Below are 18,077 nucleotides of genomic sequence, written 5' to 3' on the forward strand. Positions count from 1 at the left end.
CATAATGACCCCTACAACCAGCACACATGGGCTCTAAGAAGTGAGCAAACCTAATTAAAATGTACCTATAGTTTGTGCTTTAACAAATTTACTTATTCTAAAAGCAGTTCCCCTTTAACACACTACCGAGCCGCATCTAAGGACATCAAGATTTAGCCGCATTAATTACAACTTTTAGTCGCCGTCCTCCTCATCTGTAAATGTAAGAGGCTCACAACTCTTCTTTTCTGTTTTCCATGTATGATCTTGTAATACAATCTTGACTTCCACAGACAAGTTTTGTGGACAACAGGCAAGCTGGTTTCTATGATTTTGTGCACCCTCAATTATCAAAGAAAACAATCAGTATCTTGTGTTATTTTTTTTTATTGTTTGTGTAAGTGTACAGTGGAGTATGATTTGTTCAGAACCCTGCAAAAGAAAAGAAAATAGCTTAGAAAAGGAAACCCATACTTTAGACAGCAGCAAAACCGCAATTTGATAAAATGTATTAAGATACATTCAGGGTTATTTACAGGAAACCTTTATTTTACAATGGTGTATCACATTATTATTATTATTGTTGTTGTTCTTTTTATATAGCACCAACAATCTACGCAGCGCTTAATACAAAACATATTCAAGGGGTATGACAAGACGAGCATTGACAGACTAAGACAAACCGATACATTAGGTGGAGAGAGCCCTGCTTGCAAGCTTACAATCTTGAGGGAACATTAGTTATGTATGGGTTAACCATCCCAATTTTACATTGTATGGCGATGCAGAACACGTTGGGGCTTAATCAATAAAGAATGATACCCTTTGTACTGCTCTGTGGAATCTGATGGTGCTAGATAAAATAATGATATTCAATCCTTAAAAAGTATAGCATATTATTTTGCAATCACAAACTACAGACTGGACAGGGTAGTAAAAATGCATGATCTCAAGAAACAATTTCTACTGCCCCCTTGTGGATACATCTGTGTATTGACTAGATACGGTAAAAAATAGAAAGGACATAGTTTGAATATATTTTTGTTTGTCAGAAATGTGACTCAATTGAAGTATAACACATGTTTCATCTACTACAAACTCAAAGACTTCAGGATTTGATGAAAGCACAATGTGGCAAGTTATTTTTTTATATAGCTCCATCATATTCCACTGCACTACACAATGGGACTATTTGGTAAAACGAGATCTAGAAAAGAGAAAGTATTTCTAAATAAAGTGCACAGAACAAATTTAGAAGTTGAGGTATGAACAGAGCAAATGGAAGTCATGCAGAGTCACATATATAGTAACATTAGCTCTTTCTGTACAAAGGTTTTGTTTAGTACCCTACGTATTATGGTCCCTTCAGTCAAAAAAAAATACATACAAGTGTTAAGGCATATTTCAGTTTTGGGCACCCAATTTTTAGGCCAAATAATGAGGATTTTGCCATAACCACTAACTGCAGTTATTCTGCTTTGTAACGCATGGAGTTGGAATAAAAATACATGAATAGCATAGCCCTAAAGCAACTCCAATTTCACCAACATGGGATGACCATAATGTCTAAACAAGGGCTAAAATCGATTATTCAATTATAATTTTTGAGTGACTTAGTTTGTAAGTTTGGAGGAGGAAAAGCCCATGAAGTTCAATACCCATAATTGCATTGATGCAGATGAAGGTAAAAAAAAAACTCTTAAACACATGACAATTCCTTCATGACTCTACGAAGAGTCAGAACCCCCCTTAATCAACAGCTTTTAACCACGTTACCCCTTAATACTCTTTCTTGCCAGAGAGCCAGACGTAGAAATATGAATGCTGACCCATGTCACATACAGACCTGCTCTTATTCTAAAGCCTTGACAATAGCTTCGCTAGCTTCCACAGCGATTTGAGCCTCCACCTTGGCCACTTCATCCTTTGCGCTCAAGAGCTCTGCTTGTGCCTTTTCCAGGTTTGACTTTGCAATCTGTTAGGAACAATGGCCCACGGTGGGAAAGGAGAAACATTAAAATATTCACCATACACAGAGGAAGAGATCCTCACATCTAGATAATCATCCAACACTTTCTTCACACTAATCTTATTTCTTGAGTTTACGAGCCGTGATAACGTATGACTCTTATGCCTAATCAGTGCCACCCTCACCCAATTCATAACTAAATGCAGCTGGGTACTCACACTCAGGTCCAACATGTCCAACGGGAATGCTTCTTCAGCTAGTAACTGCACAGAGGAGTCTGCATTTACTGTTACCGAACCACTGCTCACTAAATAAAAAAAAAATGGGAGACGAGAGAGGAAAAAAAGTGATTCTAATTATCTCACCACAGCACCCAAGGAACTAACAGGATAATAAGCAACAGTTTTGTTCATGAGCAAGGCATACTGTAGCTTGAATATATGTGTTGCTGGGACATGCACACCTGTAGTTCCACAGGAAGACATTAATGCCACCTATTCATTTGCTGGCAAAATGTATGATAGATGACACCTTGGCAACTGGCAAAAGATCCATACAAACAACCAGATGACATCAGTTACATTTTCAGAAAGTAAAGTTATGTTGCCATATTTGGTCTAAATACAAAACATTTGATATATATACATAAAACCAACACAGCTGTGTAGTGTATGACACTATTCTCTCATGTAAACATATTATTGTTGGTTAGACTGTTAAGAAGAAGCCGTCTGTGGCTACTGTTCATAATGCTTTCAGTGCTAAGGCACATTTAAATTTTAAGCAAACCATTTCCAAAATCAGAAACATACATATTCTCATCATTTACTAAGCAGCTAAACATGATGAAAAATTATTTGTAATATCTTATTTCAATGAAAAAATAAAAATCATAACATATTTGGTGTTAATCACACATATAGCTCATAGAGGGGGCATCATTTAAAAGGAGGAGACTACCACCATTTTTTTTATTTAATTTTTTTAACGTGGCATATTTGTATTGTCAGTAGGGTGCCTAATAATGTGTGCCAAGTAGGTTTGCGTTAATCGAAGCAGAAGAGCTGGAAAACGTACATAAAGTTGTGCTCTTTTTCCCCCAGTGTCATTTACGTGCACTAAATCTAGTTCAATGTCACCCTTCCAAGCTAGACTTAGGACACTAAGGGTCAGATGCACTGTACATGTAACAATACTAGGCCTGGGTAATGATGTTTGATGCAACTAATAGCATAAGTATTTACATGACTGTACTTTACACAATGCCATGTGTGATGCAACTGGTTCAAATCTGCAGGAGGCTTCCATGTCTTGAAAAGCTGCCAATTAATAGAAGGAAAGCTCCCCCATTGAAATAAGTTGGAGTGTCTACCAACTGGGTTCTCATTAGCACATAGCATTCGCTAAGCCAGAGCTAGAGCTAACTGGCGGTAAGTCTATCACATGGAGGAAGATGTGTTAATATAAATTTGACCCTTGCTACTGCTTCCCTTAAATCCATTCAGAAAGGTGGAAGAAAGACCTGGTTCAATGGGGTAAAAAGATACAGTCCTTAAGGGGTTAAATGAAAAATTATAATATACAGAATGTTAAAATGAGAATTCATAAAAGCCCCCTCTTTCCTCCTTACTCCAGCTTGCCTGGGCATAAACAGCGTAAAGGCCTTAAAGTCACACTGTAGGACCGACAATAAGTTTTACTGTACAGGCCTAGTAGACAAAGAAAATATTAATAAAATTGCAGGTTACTTTTGTGCTGTCAGTTATTAGCTCTATTTACAACAGTGGTAATCTAACATAGAACAAATGCAACTCTTCTTGATTTGTGACAAAAAACTTGTAAGCAATTAGATGTATTTATTTTTTTTAATTCCCCCAAACACAAGTCCTACACCTTTGCAACAAATATTAACTGAAATGTTATTCTTATTTCACACTATATATGAATAAACATTCATATATAAGGATACAATCAGGCTACATTAAGTAATGGATTTGTTTGTCTGGAATGATATGTTTTCAAGACTCTCTTAAAGTGACGTTTGATATAACAGAGTTAGAGGAGTCCAGGCTGTCACATAACTCTGGGGAGTAGTTATCCATCTTGACCTATTAATCAACTGGTACCTCGCACCGACGCCTACCAGAGAGAATGATCCGGGTCCCCTGCAGAGCTGCGGCGGATCCTCCTCTCTGGCAGCCGTCGAACGTTGCGCAATGCGCGCAGCCCACCTCCGCCGTGCTGGCCGATACCTCCGCCGGGGCTTCTATGTGGAGCACAGGAAGGTCACGTCAAACTGGTGCTCCATCACAGAAGCCCCGGCAGAAGTGGAGGACAGTAGTGGTGGTTGTGTGTGCGCATGGTACAGAGACCCCCCCACCGGCTGTCAGAGAGAAGGATCCGGGTCCCCTGCAGCGCTGAGGGGGATCTGGATCTTAGTGTTATTATCCAACCTCTATTTGAGGTCGGATTATAAAGAGAGGGGTATTTTTCAGAGCTTATAATCGATTTTATAGATTAGTTGTTGCAGCCCTACTTTTTACAGGATACCTTACAGTATCCACAAAATAGTTACAGTAACATCTAGCATGGATCAAAGGCAATGGATCAAACATCAACAATTTGTAAAGAATACATCTGCCAAATTTCATACATTTTCATACTGATGGAAAAAAATATGACAATTTGAAGTGTGAAAACTGGCAGGATAATAAAACATGCCCACAATATGGCCCCTTTAAGAGAAGGGATGAGTAGACTCCAGTACAGGGCATAATGCAATGGAGGTACCAGGGGTTTTAGGAAAGAAGTATGGACTAATGTACCTATATAGGAAAGGAGCACAATGTCAATATACCCACCAATGAACTTGTTGGGAGTTCCATCCTCACTGAACACTGTGACCAGGCCTGACCTAAGCACCTGTAATGTGGGAACATGGGCTGGGAGGATTCCAAAAACTCCTGTCAAAGTTGGGACATCAACCTGCTTCACATTTGCACCATTATAAAAGACCTGCAGAAATAGAGAGACCAGTTTAAAAAACCACTTCAAACTTGCATGGAGTGTAAATAACATACAAAGACACCCCTTGCTGAACTACCATTATGCACTCAGGGCCGCAGACTCAAGTTTCCTTGACCCAAACAAGACATCGCAAATCCAACATGGACTAGTCACTTCATGTCTATGCCCTTATATCACTATACATTTTTAAAGGGCAACCAAGGAATTATACCCAATCTAATAAAGAGTAGAGCATCTGGAATGAGCTGAACACTTGAATACCATACAGCAGAGTTTCTAAACATCTGGCGAGTACCAACAGTACACATTCTCTGGGTTTCCTTGCATAGGTACACACATAAAGAGAGGATGATACCGCGCAAATGAATGGACAGCAACTCAAGGGTTTTCAATGAGAAACATATGACACAAAAATTGTAGTTTTAATAGAAAAATTAAAAAGTATTCCAGAACAATGAATAGAAGCAGATTATAAGGGTCACCAAGACACGACAGAAAGGCACCTCAATGTCATAGCACAGAAGGTGACTTAGGGCACTCTAACTTATGTGATCCCATTAACAGTTCTCTCCGGGATAGTTAACAGAGCACTGACAGCATTTGTGGTGCTCAAAATTATCTTTTATTGTTTTATATAGCACCATCATATTCCACAGTGCTGTACAATGGGAACATTAACAATCTCGCATAAGATCAGAATTATAATAATTTTAGAAACATAGTAATTGCCATCATAAGAGACAGCTCTGCCCTCATCTCTACTTCTGTCAAACCCAGACAGTATTATAGATTAAGTTTTCCCAGAGCTCCACACGTGCCATGTTAAGATATATTGCAGGCTTTAACGTGAACCGATTGTGTGTGTGTGTGTGTGTGTGTGTGTGTGTGTGTGTGTTATATAAAGGTATATGCACGAGTACTTACGGCCTCACACACGTATGTCAATGTATGTACGTTACACCCCCACATGACAGGTACAAATCAGACATTAAACATTAATAGCGAGACCTGAGTCGGGGAGGCGAAGGTGAAGCTCATTCCCGGGGCCCCTGAGGGCGCAGCCTCTGCGTATGTCCGGATTTGGCCCAATGCAGCCCGGCGAAGAAGGAGAAAAGCACGGGAGGAGAACATGGTGAAGCCGGGTAGTGTATGACCGAACGCAAGGACACCGGATACAAGCCTGGGCCCGGTCACAGGGAATCATGGGACATGTAGTGCGCCACAAGCACAATACCCCGCCCACAGCAACGGAAAACTACATATTCCGACAGGCGGCGCGTAAAAGTGGTTAAAGTGACATGGCAGTTTTATGTTGGGTTTTTTTATGCTTTTTGTTGTTTTTTTACAGAGGCCCTTAGCAAAAGAAACATGTAGTGTATATTTTTTGTAGACGAGTCATGCGTACAGCAATGACGAATTTATTAGCCAAACAAAACGAATAATGTGCATTGTTATTGAACTGGCTGTAATTCCGTGTCTTTCTGCAAGTGCCATAGGTTGGCATGGCCAGCAGAGGGAGCTCTAATCCTAAAAATGCACAGGAATGGCTCATTGTGGTGGGATGCAGAAGCCTTGATTTTCCATATTCTTTGAACTACAACTGATGACTTCTGCTTGCTAAGTACTAAAACAATAAGCAGTGACAGGTGACAGGTCACAGCTCATAATACCCATTTTGGCCCCATTGACCAGCTGTGCCAGAATTGGTCTCCACATTAGCATGTTAAAGGGAACTGGGATAGTGTAGAGGGTTTTGGAACACTTCTACAGTGCAGAAAGAGGGTATGATATTCTGGCAGTGTCAGATGTCTCTGACGAAGCCTCTCTGACAGTGTCAGATGTTGAGGCAATATCTGCGTTTAGGCTGTGTATATCTCAGACATATACAGTTTAAATGCAGCGCTCCCTGTGCACAGTGCAATGTATTTTTCTCCTCGAACATACCCGAATTTGAAGAGACAGGACCCAAAAAAACAGGGACTGTCTTGGAAAATTCAGGGTTATTGGCAACTATGCAGGTTGCCTTGTTTAATACGTAAGTGCTGTACAAGAAATGTGGGACTTGAGAGACCTACACTTTCTTGGAGTGGTGTTCCAAGTAAAAAATTTAGAGGATACCACTCCAAATGTGGAAGATGAAAATGTCCTGCGTCTTACTGACAGGCATTTTCATTGCACAATCCCCCCCAGCTGGTGCCAAACGAAAGGCTCCAAAAAAGAAAAAGATGCAGAGTCTGTTGAAAGGTATTATGAAGGACTCCACTGCGCATCGATGAATGCTTCATGACTTATCACACCAAAGTAGATTTTTGTCTTCATTTATGTTCAGTTAGAGTGAACCACAATGGGAGAATGGGGGTATTTTGAATTGGCACAAATTATATCAATATGTTTTTGCCCAGTAAGTTATAAAAAACCCCAAAAAACATATAAAAATAAGAGAGATGCAGCTGGATACAGCTGGCTAAATTTCTCTGCCATAACACATAACGTGTGCAAAAAATCCTGAAAAAGGCACAGGAATGTATTACTATTTCTGCCTTTGGAAGTAATTGGTGGCCAAATGGCTGAATCCGGAGATACTCTGCCGTAACGTATAACCTGGGCCACAAATCCACAGCAAAACAGAAGTGTTGGTGAAAAAAGCACAGGAAATTATTGCTATGGCTGACTTTGCCAAAGATTGGTGGCCAAATGGCTGCATGACAAATATCTAAATACTACTGGTGAGATACTCTTGGTTGTCTGCTTTACAGAAATATATACTTTTATAGATATTTTTTGGTTTCTTTGTTCACAATTAGAGTTGCAATACCAGCATAGCAAACATAAAAAGGCAGTTTTGAAACTGTAATGTACACCTTATGTGCCCTATAACCATACCTGGGAACTCCCCGGGTTTGACCTGGAGATTCTCCAGGTCAAGACCCTAATCCTCCAGGTCAAGGGACACGCCCCTATCCCCGCCCATTTTTCCTTTAAATGGGGGTGTTTCCCGCTGTCATCAGCGGGAATGCCCCCGATGTCAGCGGGAACTCCCATTAACGTCAGTGGGACCGCCCACTGACATCAGCAGGACCTCCCATTGACGTCACAGGACCGCCTGCTGACACCATTCCTGGCCGCTTCCCAAGAGGGAAGTCTCCGGGTAACTGCTGGCATAGTATGGAAATTCCATATAACTGAGGTATTTCCAAAATCAGGACACCTGAATTATTACACTTAGAGAGCATTTTCTACCATGTCTGTTTCAGCTTTTCTCTAGTTTTTACTAATCACATAAGTATGGCGTCAACAGAAAGCTCAGTGAAACAATATATAGTTAAAATGGGAACACTATTCACAGGAACGGGTAATAATGGCTGAACTAACATATGGCAAAAATGGCAAAGTTGCTCCGATATTTCAGGTACCAAAAAAACCCGGTAGTGAAGAGCTTGAAATTATTTTGATGATCTCAAACATTTAAGTGTGACAAATATGCAAAAAACAGAAGAAATCAAGAAGGGGGCAAATACTTTTTCCCAGCACTGTATGCCTGTACGGTGTTGCAGAATATGATAGCGCTATATAAAACAATATTAGTAATAATTGATTTAAAAAATATTAGTAGCAGAGCCAGCTTCAGATATCCTACATGTGCACCAAGAAGCGTTAAGGGGCTTCTAAGAGCCTCATGCATGTTAAAAATTCACATATGTATTGCTTGAAAACAGTCATCTTCTGGAACTTATAGTTTAACACTAAACTTTCTCAACATGTTAGTGCCAAGAGTAGGGGCGTAGCTGGTCACCGTGCACTGCATGTAAGCAGAGCTGATAACGGACGCAACACAAGGTAACCTGATATAGGTATGCGGGTGAATGTTTGGGCTGGTCATCTGGCACACAAGGCAAATGCCTGGTTGGCTTCTGGCCAACAGCGCCACACACTCGCTGGCCACTGGAGTGTGCAGCCAGCAGCCAGGTATGACCGGCGGCATGCTGCATAAGCAGAAAAAAGTAGCGGTTGGCCATACAACCGCTGACGTCCAAGTGTCTGCGGACCTCATCATTGCCAGTCCGGCTCTGGCTTGCGGGGCTCTTGGCTTTACTTGACACCCCCCAGCCACATGGGGAGATCCCTCCACTGGCCAAAAGCTCAGTAAAAGTAATTCGCTGAGCTTTTCCCTGCTTCCAAGAGTTGCTATGAGTTCAGTCTATCAGGTAAGTTGCAGTGCAGGTCACCTACAAAAGTGTTTCTTTGCTCACAACTTTTAAAATGTTGTTCTAATGGAGAGAACTGGTCAGTAGCCAGCAGATGACCAACTAATGTATTAAAACAAAGAACTATAAGGAGTCCTTAGAAGAAAAAAATTGTACTTTGACAACTACGGTGCATTCTCATAAGTGAGTGAAAAGACAATATGGTTAGGCAGGACTTTTCATTTGCATTGATTAACTTTTCTATACTTCTTTTATTGTTTTATAATTCTTTTAGAACAAGAACAAGCTGATTTACGGCCCCATTTTGAGTGGCGAAACACAAAATGCCTTATCAGTGTCAGGATGATGTGCGTGCTCTTTGGTCACTGAAAATGTTGAGGAAGTGTTTATGTGGAACTATCCCAGTTACCCCAGTGTGGTTCTGCACACACCAAGGTCAGCCATTCCTTCTTGTCAGTATATGCAAGTAGTCTCTGCATGCTATCACTTTACACTTGATGGCTCCCCACCTCCATTATTATTATCACAGCACGATATTGTGCTACAATTACCAGTTTATACATTTGCTAACCATTGAAGTATTTTCTGACTTTTATTCCACGGCCCTGTGTGTTATTACACTAGGCTGAGTAATTTCAGCCCTGTGTTATGGTATATTATTGCATGGTATTATATATCACTGCATGTTATATCTCTCTCTCACTTATTATGTCACTGTAGGTGCCAGACATTGCTCTGATTTTCAATATAATCTTTCTTCATTCCTTAGCTCTCATTTTCCTTTAATCCTTCCCCTTCTGCTACTAGTTCTCAATATTTTTGCTCCCACTTGTCATTCTCCTTGCCTTCCTCCTCTCCCCATTTGCCACAGCCTATAAATAACTACACAGAGCTATAATGACTCACTTACTGTCCCCTCTGCCAATACTGCACCCCATTACTCACTGCTTCCTTACAGAGCACCTATTATGTGTGTTAATACTCCACTTCACGTTATTAGTATTATTTATATTGCACATAATAATGCACATTACTGTAAGATAAATATATGCTTCCAATGAATCATATGGGTAATTCCTGTGTGTACATGTATAGTAGGCCAGAGAGTTCCCCATCTTAGAAATATCATTCTATGTGCCTTATCTGTGTCAGTTTATGAATAATTACCGGTGTTGGACCCCTTTGATTTAATCATGCCCACCTCTTCCTCGCTCTCAAGATACACTGAGCATCCTTCTCTCTTCTCCCGTCTGCAGCCTGTCGAGTCACGTGGTCCCGGGGGTGGGCGGGGATAACTCTCCGGGCTTCATTCATAAATCCTGAGGCCGGTGACGGAGCTGCAGCTCGGAGCTGGACCCGGAGGTAAGAACCGGGCACCGGGCACCGTGCCGCCGCTGGTGGAGGATGGGGGGGGGGGCATGAGAAGAAGCGTAACGTTACAGCTGGGCACCGCTTGGTTGTTATGGGGACTGCTACCCAGGTATCTTATGGGCATTGCTTGAGGAGTTATTATTATTATTATTATACTGGGCTGTTTGATGTTATTGGACTAATGCCTGAGTATTTTACTTTTGTTTGTGCATTAATTGCATATGAGATCACCATTATGTAGGCATCTTTATACCCAGGTATTTTCTGGGCGCTGCCCGTCTGTCATAATGAGAGGGATGCCCATACCCTAGCCTCGTCTGTGGCATCATACCCAAGACGTGCCCATGTAATATCTAGGTTTGGCTGATGCTATACACACTGCCTGAAATCCATGCTGAAATTTTTTTCGATTCAGTCTTAATGAGTCCGACTGGGTCAGTACTTTAGACAGGACTAGGAAAATAATTGCCTTGTCTGTGTGCAGATCACCAGCCGGGGAATGTACAGAGAAATGCTGAGGATACTGTCTGGGTGGTTAATGACTACTGCCCGTCCACTATATATGTTTCTCATTACGTTGGCATCAGAGGAATATTATTTAGCCATTAGCTAGATGTGATTTAGCTGGCATTGAGGCTTTGCTATTCAAATTCATAAAATGTTATTTAGCTGAATATTTGCATGATTGGTTGATATGGAATATCTGTATGTAAAAGTTGTTGGTTTCTAGTTGTTAACCTTCATTTACAGCAAAGTTCTACCAAAGTCTATTTAGAGACATACATATTATATACTTGCTTCTAGGGATAAGATTACAAACGTGCTGTCTATATTTTTGAAATTCAGTATTAGAGATGTATATGTGTGAATAGTAGTGGAATTGCCATTGTCCACTTTGGAATATGGATCTCCCATCTTCTTGTTTCTTAATCTCATCATACAAATGCTTGGTATCTCTTGGCCCCTCAACCATTTCAGCCATTACTCTCTACCTACTGATGTTCTTCCCCTGCTCGCTGCCCATAATTTAATTCAAGTCTCACTGTTTTCTCAATCTTCCTTTGCAGGTGTCAGATCATGAGCTATGAGTCACCTGCATGGGAGAATATAACTGACACTTCCACGGTAACGACCACTGTCTAAAAAAAATATTATCTTTTTACCAATGACTAAGGAAGGCCAAACATGTCAGTCTATTGGATGCCCATAAGACCCTGGTGTAGGTCAATAATTCTGAGCAGAAAGGTGAAGTATACACAAACAATGCATGTAAAAGGCTCCATTCAATGATCTTTAGCCAAAGGTAGTATTTAGGAAGCACACTCCTGGTACTCGGGTATTACTGCATTGTGTGCAAACCATACCTAAAATTCTAAAAAAATTTAATTCACTTGCCCTGAACCATACTTTGTATTATACACTATACTTTCCAATATAGAGCTGAGTTTTTCACCTTCTTGATTAGTTGCTAATCTTACTTATGAATATCACCTAGAAATAAGTGTTGTAGAAATACGAGTTCCATGTTATGTAGAAAATGTGTAAATGTTATCATAAATAATATGTTACAGAAATGTCACATTTAAAATAGATGTCTGCAAAATATATACGTTTTGAAGTGCTGTAATGCTTGGTAATTACTTTTTCTTGTCCTACCATGGACTATAAGCTGAAGATCTTGAGTTGAGGTTGTGGATCATGCCCATTGCAAAACATACAAAATCTGTTCTATCAAATTATTAAAAAACAATCCACCATGGGCATAGTAATGCAAAATACAAATGCTTCTCTCTGTTTGTAAATGAAACTTGGTGGTTGGAATAGTTAGAAATAAAATATATTGTTTACTATTGATCGGAAGCATGGAAGCTCCCAAGTTTAGGATGATAAATTAATGGATAACCAAGCCACCAAAGGTGACTTGAGAGCAAAAAATGCGAGACTGCAAACACAGGAGAAATGTTTTGGCATGTAGCCATGACTTATAATGTTCTCCTTGTATTTCTACAGGTTGCCCCTAGCTCACCCACTCAGGATGGGTACGTGTTACTTCTGGTTTTGCTCTCAGTATTCATTGGGGGGACACTTCTTCTCCTCACCGGGGTTCTGATCCTGTGCAGACGCTGTTGTGACACCCGCCTCAGACTTTCCAGGTAAAAATTGTCGGAATTTTTTTTTTTTGGTTGAGTACATGGATCATGGTTGTTGAACTTGTTATGCAGTGTTAGAGAGTGTTGTTATCTGTGTTGCTCACTATGTTTTGTCTTTTCTGTAGACCCAGTGATGATGCAGAGAAAACAAACACCTCATATGTGGATGATTCTCAACCCACCCATGGTAAGACAGATTTCTAAGTGTTGGTCAGTGCCTTTTGTCTTCCAGTTCAGTTTGCTGACTCTTGGCTTTTGACACACAGAAATAACTATCCGTGTTGAGGATGCAGAGTCCCTGTCAGCCTCAGGTCTGCGAGATGTGGAATCAGAGAGATTTTTGTGCACAGCATCCAGTGGTCGAAGAGTCTCATTCAATGAGGGAGCCCTCTGTGTACACGAAAAAAAAGAAAGGGATAGGGGAAGGAGGTAAGGGACAAATGAAGCACATGCTAATGGTGTCATGAGTTAATAGAATATGCTGTTTATGTAATGAAGTAAAGCACAGACACAATCAATTAAAACAAGAAACAATTGTATGAAGGGATAAGAGACACAACACAAGCATTAAATAGAAGGGGATGTCAGGAGAAGAAAAAAGAGGCAGATGCAGAGAATAAACTAGAGAATATTTTGAAAATACATAATGTTTTGAGTAAGTCAGAGAATGTGAGAATAATTTGCAGAACAGGTGTCATATTAATATGTCCCACTTTTCCCCCAGGTACACCTTGACCGAGGGAGACTTTCACTACCTTAAGAATGCACGATTGACACTCACACCTCTACCTTCTATGCCTCCTACTGCTTTACGCATTTTAACCATACATGAGAGTGAAGGAGGAGATAGCAGCAGCAGCGGGGGAGCATCAGAGACACAGCCCATCTCCCCCAACAAGTCCAACATCTCCATATATAAGGTATGCGTGTTGACCACTGGAAGCTAGAAATATTATTCTTTAGGACCAAATACCTGGGTCACCAAAACACCACCTGCTTCTGTATGAGAGGTGCCACAACCCGTGGAGCCTTTCTTTATACAAATGACCATTTTTGCATTGTAATAGACAACCCAGTCCTCTTCCTACTCAAGTTCCTGATTATATACTTCTTCTGTACAGCCACCTCACAGTTCTCCAGTTCCACTCACTCACCTGTCTCTCAGTTTGAGTTCTGCTCTTCCTGGTGATGCGTACAATTCTGTGACAGATACTAGCTTCAGCCCTCCCACTCCCAGGCAGAGTCCTGCTAGTGCAAGGGTGAGTAGGAGATATACAAAAGTGAGAAGGATGTGTGTGAAAAATATGGGAAGGATGGCATGTGAGGATTTGTGAGGAGTGTGTCTTTTTACATCTTCTATTTTCTCCCCTAGTTTGACAGCAGTAGTCACACTCCCCAGGGCGATGGTGGCTCAGATACTGGGCCCACCAGAAGCCATGGTGCAGTGTTTCAATTTTTTAATCGTCTACGACGACATGCAAGCTTGGAAGCAGCCAGTCCTTACCTCAAAATCAAGAAATGGAAACTGGGAAGCATGCAAAGAGCAAGCAGCCTAGATACAAGAGGTGAGAGGAAAGAGGAACATAGATGCATAATTATACAAGGCAACTTTAGAGGCAAAAATGAGGGCACAGCTTATACAACTGAGGAGTTCCACCAAAATGAATTCCTGTAGCATGCCTGGTTCCTATAGCTTTGTGTAAACACTTGTACCTGTGTTGGGAGCTACATAATTACAAGAGCTGCAGCTGGAAGGATTTACCGACTATTGTGTACAGATTTTTTTATCATCAAACTGAGGTGATAGCTGCATAGCTACATTAAAGGGTATGTGGTAGCTTGGGCATCTATAGAAATGGACACCCCAGTGTTCCAAGCAGCCCTTTAAACAAAGAACGCATACTAGAGTCCTTTGTAAGTACTGCTTGAAGCTGTCAGTCAGTAGCAGGAAAGTACTCCTTTTGAAATCAATAGGCGCTCTTAACACACATACACAGGGGTCTCATTATAACACTGCAACACTTGGCAAAACACAACTGAAGCTGACTGATGGTAAGTATATCACCTGTCAGAAGATGTCTTTTGTTGGCTCTGCAGAATACCCCCATGCATTTGCAAGGGGGAAACTACATGAGTTGACTACGATGGCTAGGGTGTCCCTTTAACATATGGCTGTAATCTAAGACAGACATTGTTAGCTCTTAGATTGAGTTACCATTGGAAGAGAGCCTCCATGAGTTACCATTGGAAGGGAGCCTCCATTATGTCTGAGGAGAAACCTCAGATGCGCTGGGGGGAAACAAATTATAATTGAAAAGATATAATTGTTCCATGATGGGCATACTTTTGACTAAGCTCATTTGAGGCCACTTTTTATTTGTTTTGACTGTTACACTCCATACCTCGCTAAGCTGCAAGCTAACATTCTTAATCTCTTTCAAAGGGTCACCAAAGCGTCACCAGTTCCAGCGACAGAGGGCAGCAAGTGAAAGTGCGGAACGTGATGACATCATACACTATATAGCCCACACACAAGATATCGCTTTCCCTTCCAACCAAGGACCCCTTACTTCACATCATGGGACACCCCACCACTCTCTCGGCAGGTATTCTTCTAGTACCCTTTCCACACAAAAAAACTAAAACATTTCCCCTGTATTATCAAAAACACACATTTATCCTTGAGCAGGGCACACATCCAACCTTTCTTTCAGGTCTTCTGATTATGATTGTTTTGTGGTTTGCAGGTTAGATCACGGGGAGAATGGGTCTCTGTCAGACATAGGGGCCACAGAGCAGTCTCGGCTTCTTCCCCAATGTGACATATGGAGCCTGCGTGCTTCACTTGAGCTCTGTGCTTCCGACCAAAGTAGCAGCAACAATGACCGTGATTCTGTGCGCAGTGATGCAGACAGTGTGAGCTCTTTGAGCGGTCTCCCTAGCCTTCCATCCCAAGACCTGCCAGATGGTAAGCCTGTTCGAGGTACAGAGTCTGAGACAGGACCCCGCAAGCTTCTACAGATGGATAGTGGCTATGCCTCTATTGAAGCTCCCTGTCGCCCCCCTGAAGAATCATGTAGTCACAGACATAAGACCGCCTCGGAGAAGCGACTGTTTTTTACTCATGCTGGGCGTAAAGGAACAGTGTTTGAAAGCATGGAGGGGCATCTGTATGACCAGGGTGCTTCAGGGGGAGAAGAGGATTCCTGGTTCCCTCACCACACCCAGACACTGACTCCTAGAGAGGCCATCTCACGTAGGGATTACAGCATTGATGAGAAAACAGATGCATTATTTAATGAGTTTTTACGACACGATCCCCAATACGATGACTCTCCATTGCGTATAAAACATCGGTCCCGTGCTCACTTGCGGAAGCAATGGCAGAGGACAAAGCAGTACAGTGACCCAGGCGTTCGTTTCCCCCCAGCACTTGACAGACATCGTGCTCCTCCTCTACGAAGAGGAGATAGCACAAGCTACCTACCCGACACACGGTACCACAGCACTTTGCCAAGAATTGCAAGTTCTACTGATGAGGAAGGGGCCGATGGGTGCCCACAAAGCCCCTCCTCTCTCACCCCAGAAGACAAAATTCAGTCTATAGAGGAAGAGCCCTCAGAACACATCCCTGCCCCTGATGAATCCCGACATGCCTCACATGGCAATGAGCAAGATTATGGCTATGGGCCCCAGACCACAGAGTTGCTTGACAAGATTGGTGCAGGACTGGAAGAGCGTCTCTACCCTAGTGTGCAGAGGTTGGCACGCAGCCCTGAGAGACTGTGCATCGTGGCACATATATCTCCAGATCATAGTCCGGTTTAGGTGAACTCCTACTAGCCTCACATCCTGGGATGTGGGGCATAATGCGCATAGTTTCAGTGACCGACTGGGTATGTAGATTACTATTACTAGATAGCACAGTGCCAAATGAAACATGTCTGAAGGCCCCATTGAACACATCACTACACATTGTGCCATATGGACCCAAAGCATGACTGTAAATACATGCAACACATATACACATCACTTCCATAAAAAGCATGGAGATCAACGCTGCATTAATCACATTCACTGAAAGCTGTACTTTTATCTTCCAAGCAATATGACGTCTTCTTCCTGAATGCCGGATTATAAGCACTGCCCTCAGGGACACAGCAAAAGGGGCAATGTGTGGACCCCCTTAGTTCTCAATGTGGTTGCTACACATCCGGCTCTCCCTATCCAACTGAGTGAACTGGATGGCACAAGAGGGTGGGATTAATTGGAGGGTGGCCGAAGGGAGGTTTTAGGGCTTAAATGTCTTGCACCATGGAGGTGGGTGGAATGTATTTATTTTTTTAAGCAATTTTTGTTATTGGGAAGTGGAGTGGTTCTTCCCCCTGTAATCTCACAGTAGCACATGGTGGAGTTCAAGAGGTCCTCAATTACATTCTCCCTACCACTACCGTGTATCTTCTACTTATTAAAATGAGAAAGCGTATTGTAATTGGTAGTGTGTGTGTGTGTGTGTGTGTGTGTGTGAGAAAAGAAAGGAAATGGCACACTAAAAAAATTATAAACATACACCCTGTCAAGAACCTACCATGAGACCCTAGCACAATTTTTAGCCAACCTATAACCAGCTCACTCTTTAACTTTGCCTACTTATGAAATGTTTACACTAGTATATTATCCCACTACGTACCAAAAGTTCTATGTTTATCCCATATGGCTTTTAATTCTACATTAAGTAATCAGAGACTAGTGGAAACCAAATAAACATTTAATCACTAAGGAAAAAGAAAACAAAAACCTGTGATAGTGAACACATGGCTCCTTTACCCCCAAACACACAAGCAAGACGTGGGTTTGGTGGGAGAAGTCCAGTAGTCCCCAGCTGCATTTCAGTGTGACCAAGGGATCGGGTAGGGCTTCTGGCAGGACCCCCACCTCTTCTATGTTTAATACATGTGGTATACAGCCAGATGAACAAGGTGGGGCAGGGGACAAGTTCAAGTCATAAAGTGCAGCAGATGCTGGACACCGAGCATGTCCTAGAGGTCCAGAGACGTGTGTGAGGATCATGATGAGGCAGGGTTGAAGGAGCAGCATGAATGGGCAGATACATCTGCTGCAGCATTCTGGATGTTTCTTTTGAGGAACGGAATAGCTTTTTTTGTATTGAGAGGGGCTCGAGTCTTCAGGAGATGTGCACTAAAACGAAGAGTAGAAAGAGTTGAAAATGGGCACATATGGGATATACATCTGCTGCTAGAAATCATATTAGGCAGGGAATGTGCATTGATTTAAGGCCACCTTTATGCAGACCAAGACACAAGAAACTTTATCAGGCATGTACCTGGAGTTTATGAAGTTACAATAGCAAGATCT

The 18,077-nt window shown here is 41.8% G+C and overlaps 2 protein-coding genes across 2 annotated transcripts; one reads left to right on the forward strand and one right to left on the reverse strand.

The window, feature by feature from the left end:
• Window positions 1–1,831: 1,831 nt before the first annotated feature.
• Window positions 1,832–6,106, reverse strand: LOC149289460 (ATP synthase F(1) complex subunit delta, mitochondrial-like). Its single transcript, XM_089490528.1, has 4 exons — window positions 5,984–6,106; window positions 4,810–4,963; window positions 2,167–2,255; window positions 1,832–1,954 (listed from the first exon to the last, which is right to left on the reverse strand). Exons 1-4 carry the CDS (start codon window positions 6,104–6,106, stop codon window positions 1,832–1,834), a joined length of 489 nt encoding a protein of 162 aa, XP_089346654.1.
• Window positions 6,107–8,838: 2,732 nt separating this feature from the next.
• Window positions 8,839–16,529, forward strand: LOC149289461 (voltage-dependent calcium channel beta subunit-associated regulatory protein-like). Its single transcript, XM_089490529.1, has 10 exons — window positions 8,839–8,941; window positions 10,437–10,542; window positions 11,619–11,676; window positions 12,562–12,704; window positions 12,827–12,888; window positions 12,968–13,130; window positions 13,426–13,621; window positions 14,074–14,266; window positions 15,145–15,307; window positions 15,449–16,529. Exons 1-10 carry the CDS (start codon window positions 8,839–8,841, stop codon window positions 16,527–16,529), a joined length of 2,268 nt encoding a protein of 755 aa, XP_089346655.1.
• Window positions 16,530–18,077: the final 1,548 nt, after the last annotated feature.

The sequence above is a fragment of the Sceloporus occidentalis genome, unplaced genomic scaffold (genome assembly GCF_023333645.1).
Source record: "Sceloporus occidentalis isolate IW3139 unplaced genomic scaffold, rSceOcc1.0.p SCAF_45, whole genome shotgun sequence".
Taxonomy (NCBI): Eukaryota; Metazoa; Chordata; class Lepidosauria; order Squamata; family Phrynosomatidae; genus Sceloporus; species Sceloporus occidentalis.

Bases quoted from the DNA above. Each gene is read 5' to 3' on its own strand.
- LOC149289460 (XM_089490528.1), bottom strand. From the start codon at position 6,106: ATGTTCTCCTCCCGTGCTTTTCTCCTTCTTCGCCGGGCTGCATTGGGC. The intron at 4,964-5,983 runs GTCTCGCTATTA...CTATTTCTGCAG, and splicing joins CCTTCGCCTCCCCGACTCAG to GTCTTTTATAATGGTGCAAA. The intron at 2,256-4,809 runs GTGGGTATATTG...TTTTTTATTTAG, and splicing joins AACTCCCAACAAGTTCATTG to TGAGCAGTGGTTCGGTAACA.
- LOC149289461 (XM_089490529.1), top strand. From the start codon at position 8,839: ATGTTTGGGCTGGTCATCTGGCACACAAGGCAAATGCCTGGTTGGCTT. The intron at 12,889-12,967 runs GTAAGACAGATT...TTTGACACACAG, and splicing joins TGATTCTCAACCCACCCATG to AAATAACTATCCGTGTTGAG. The intron at 13,131-13,425 runs GTAAGGGACAAA...CTTTTCCCCCAG, and splicing joins GAAAGGGATAGGGGAAGGAG to GTACACCTTGACCGAGGGAG.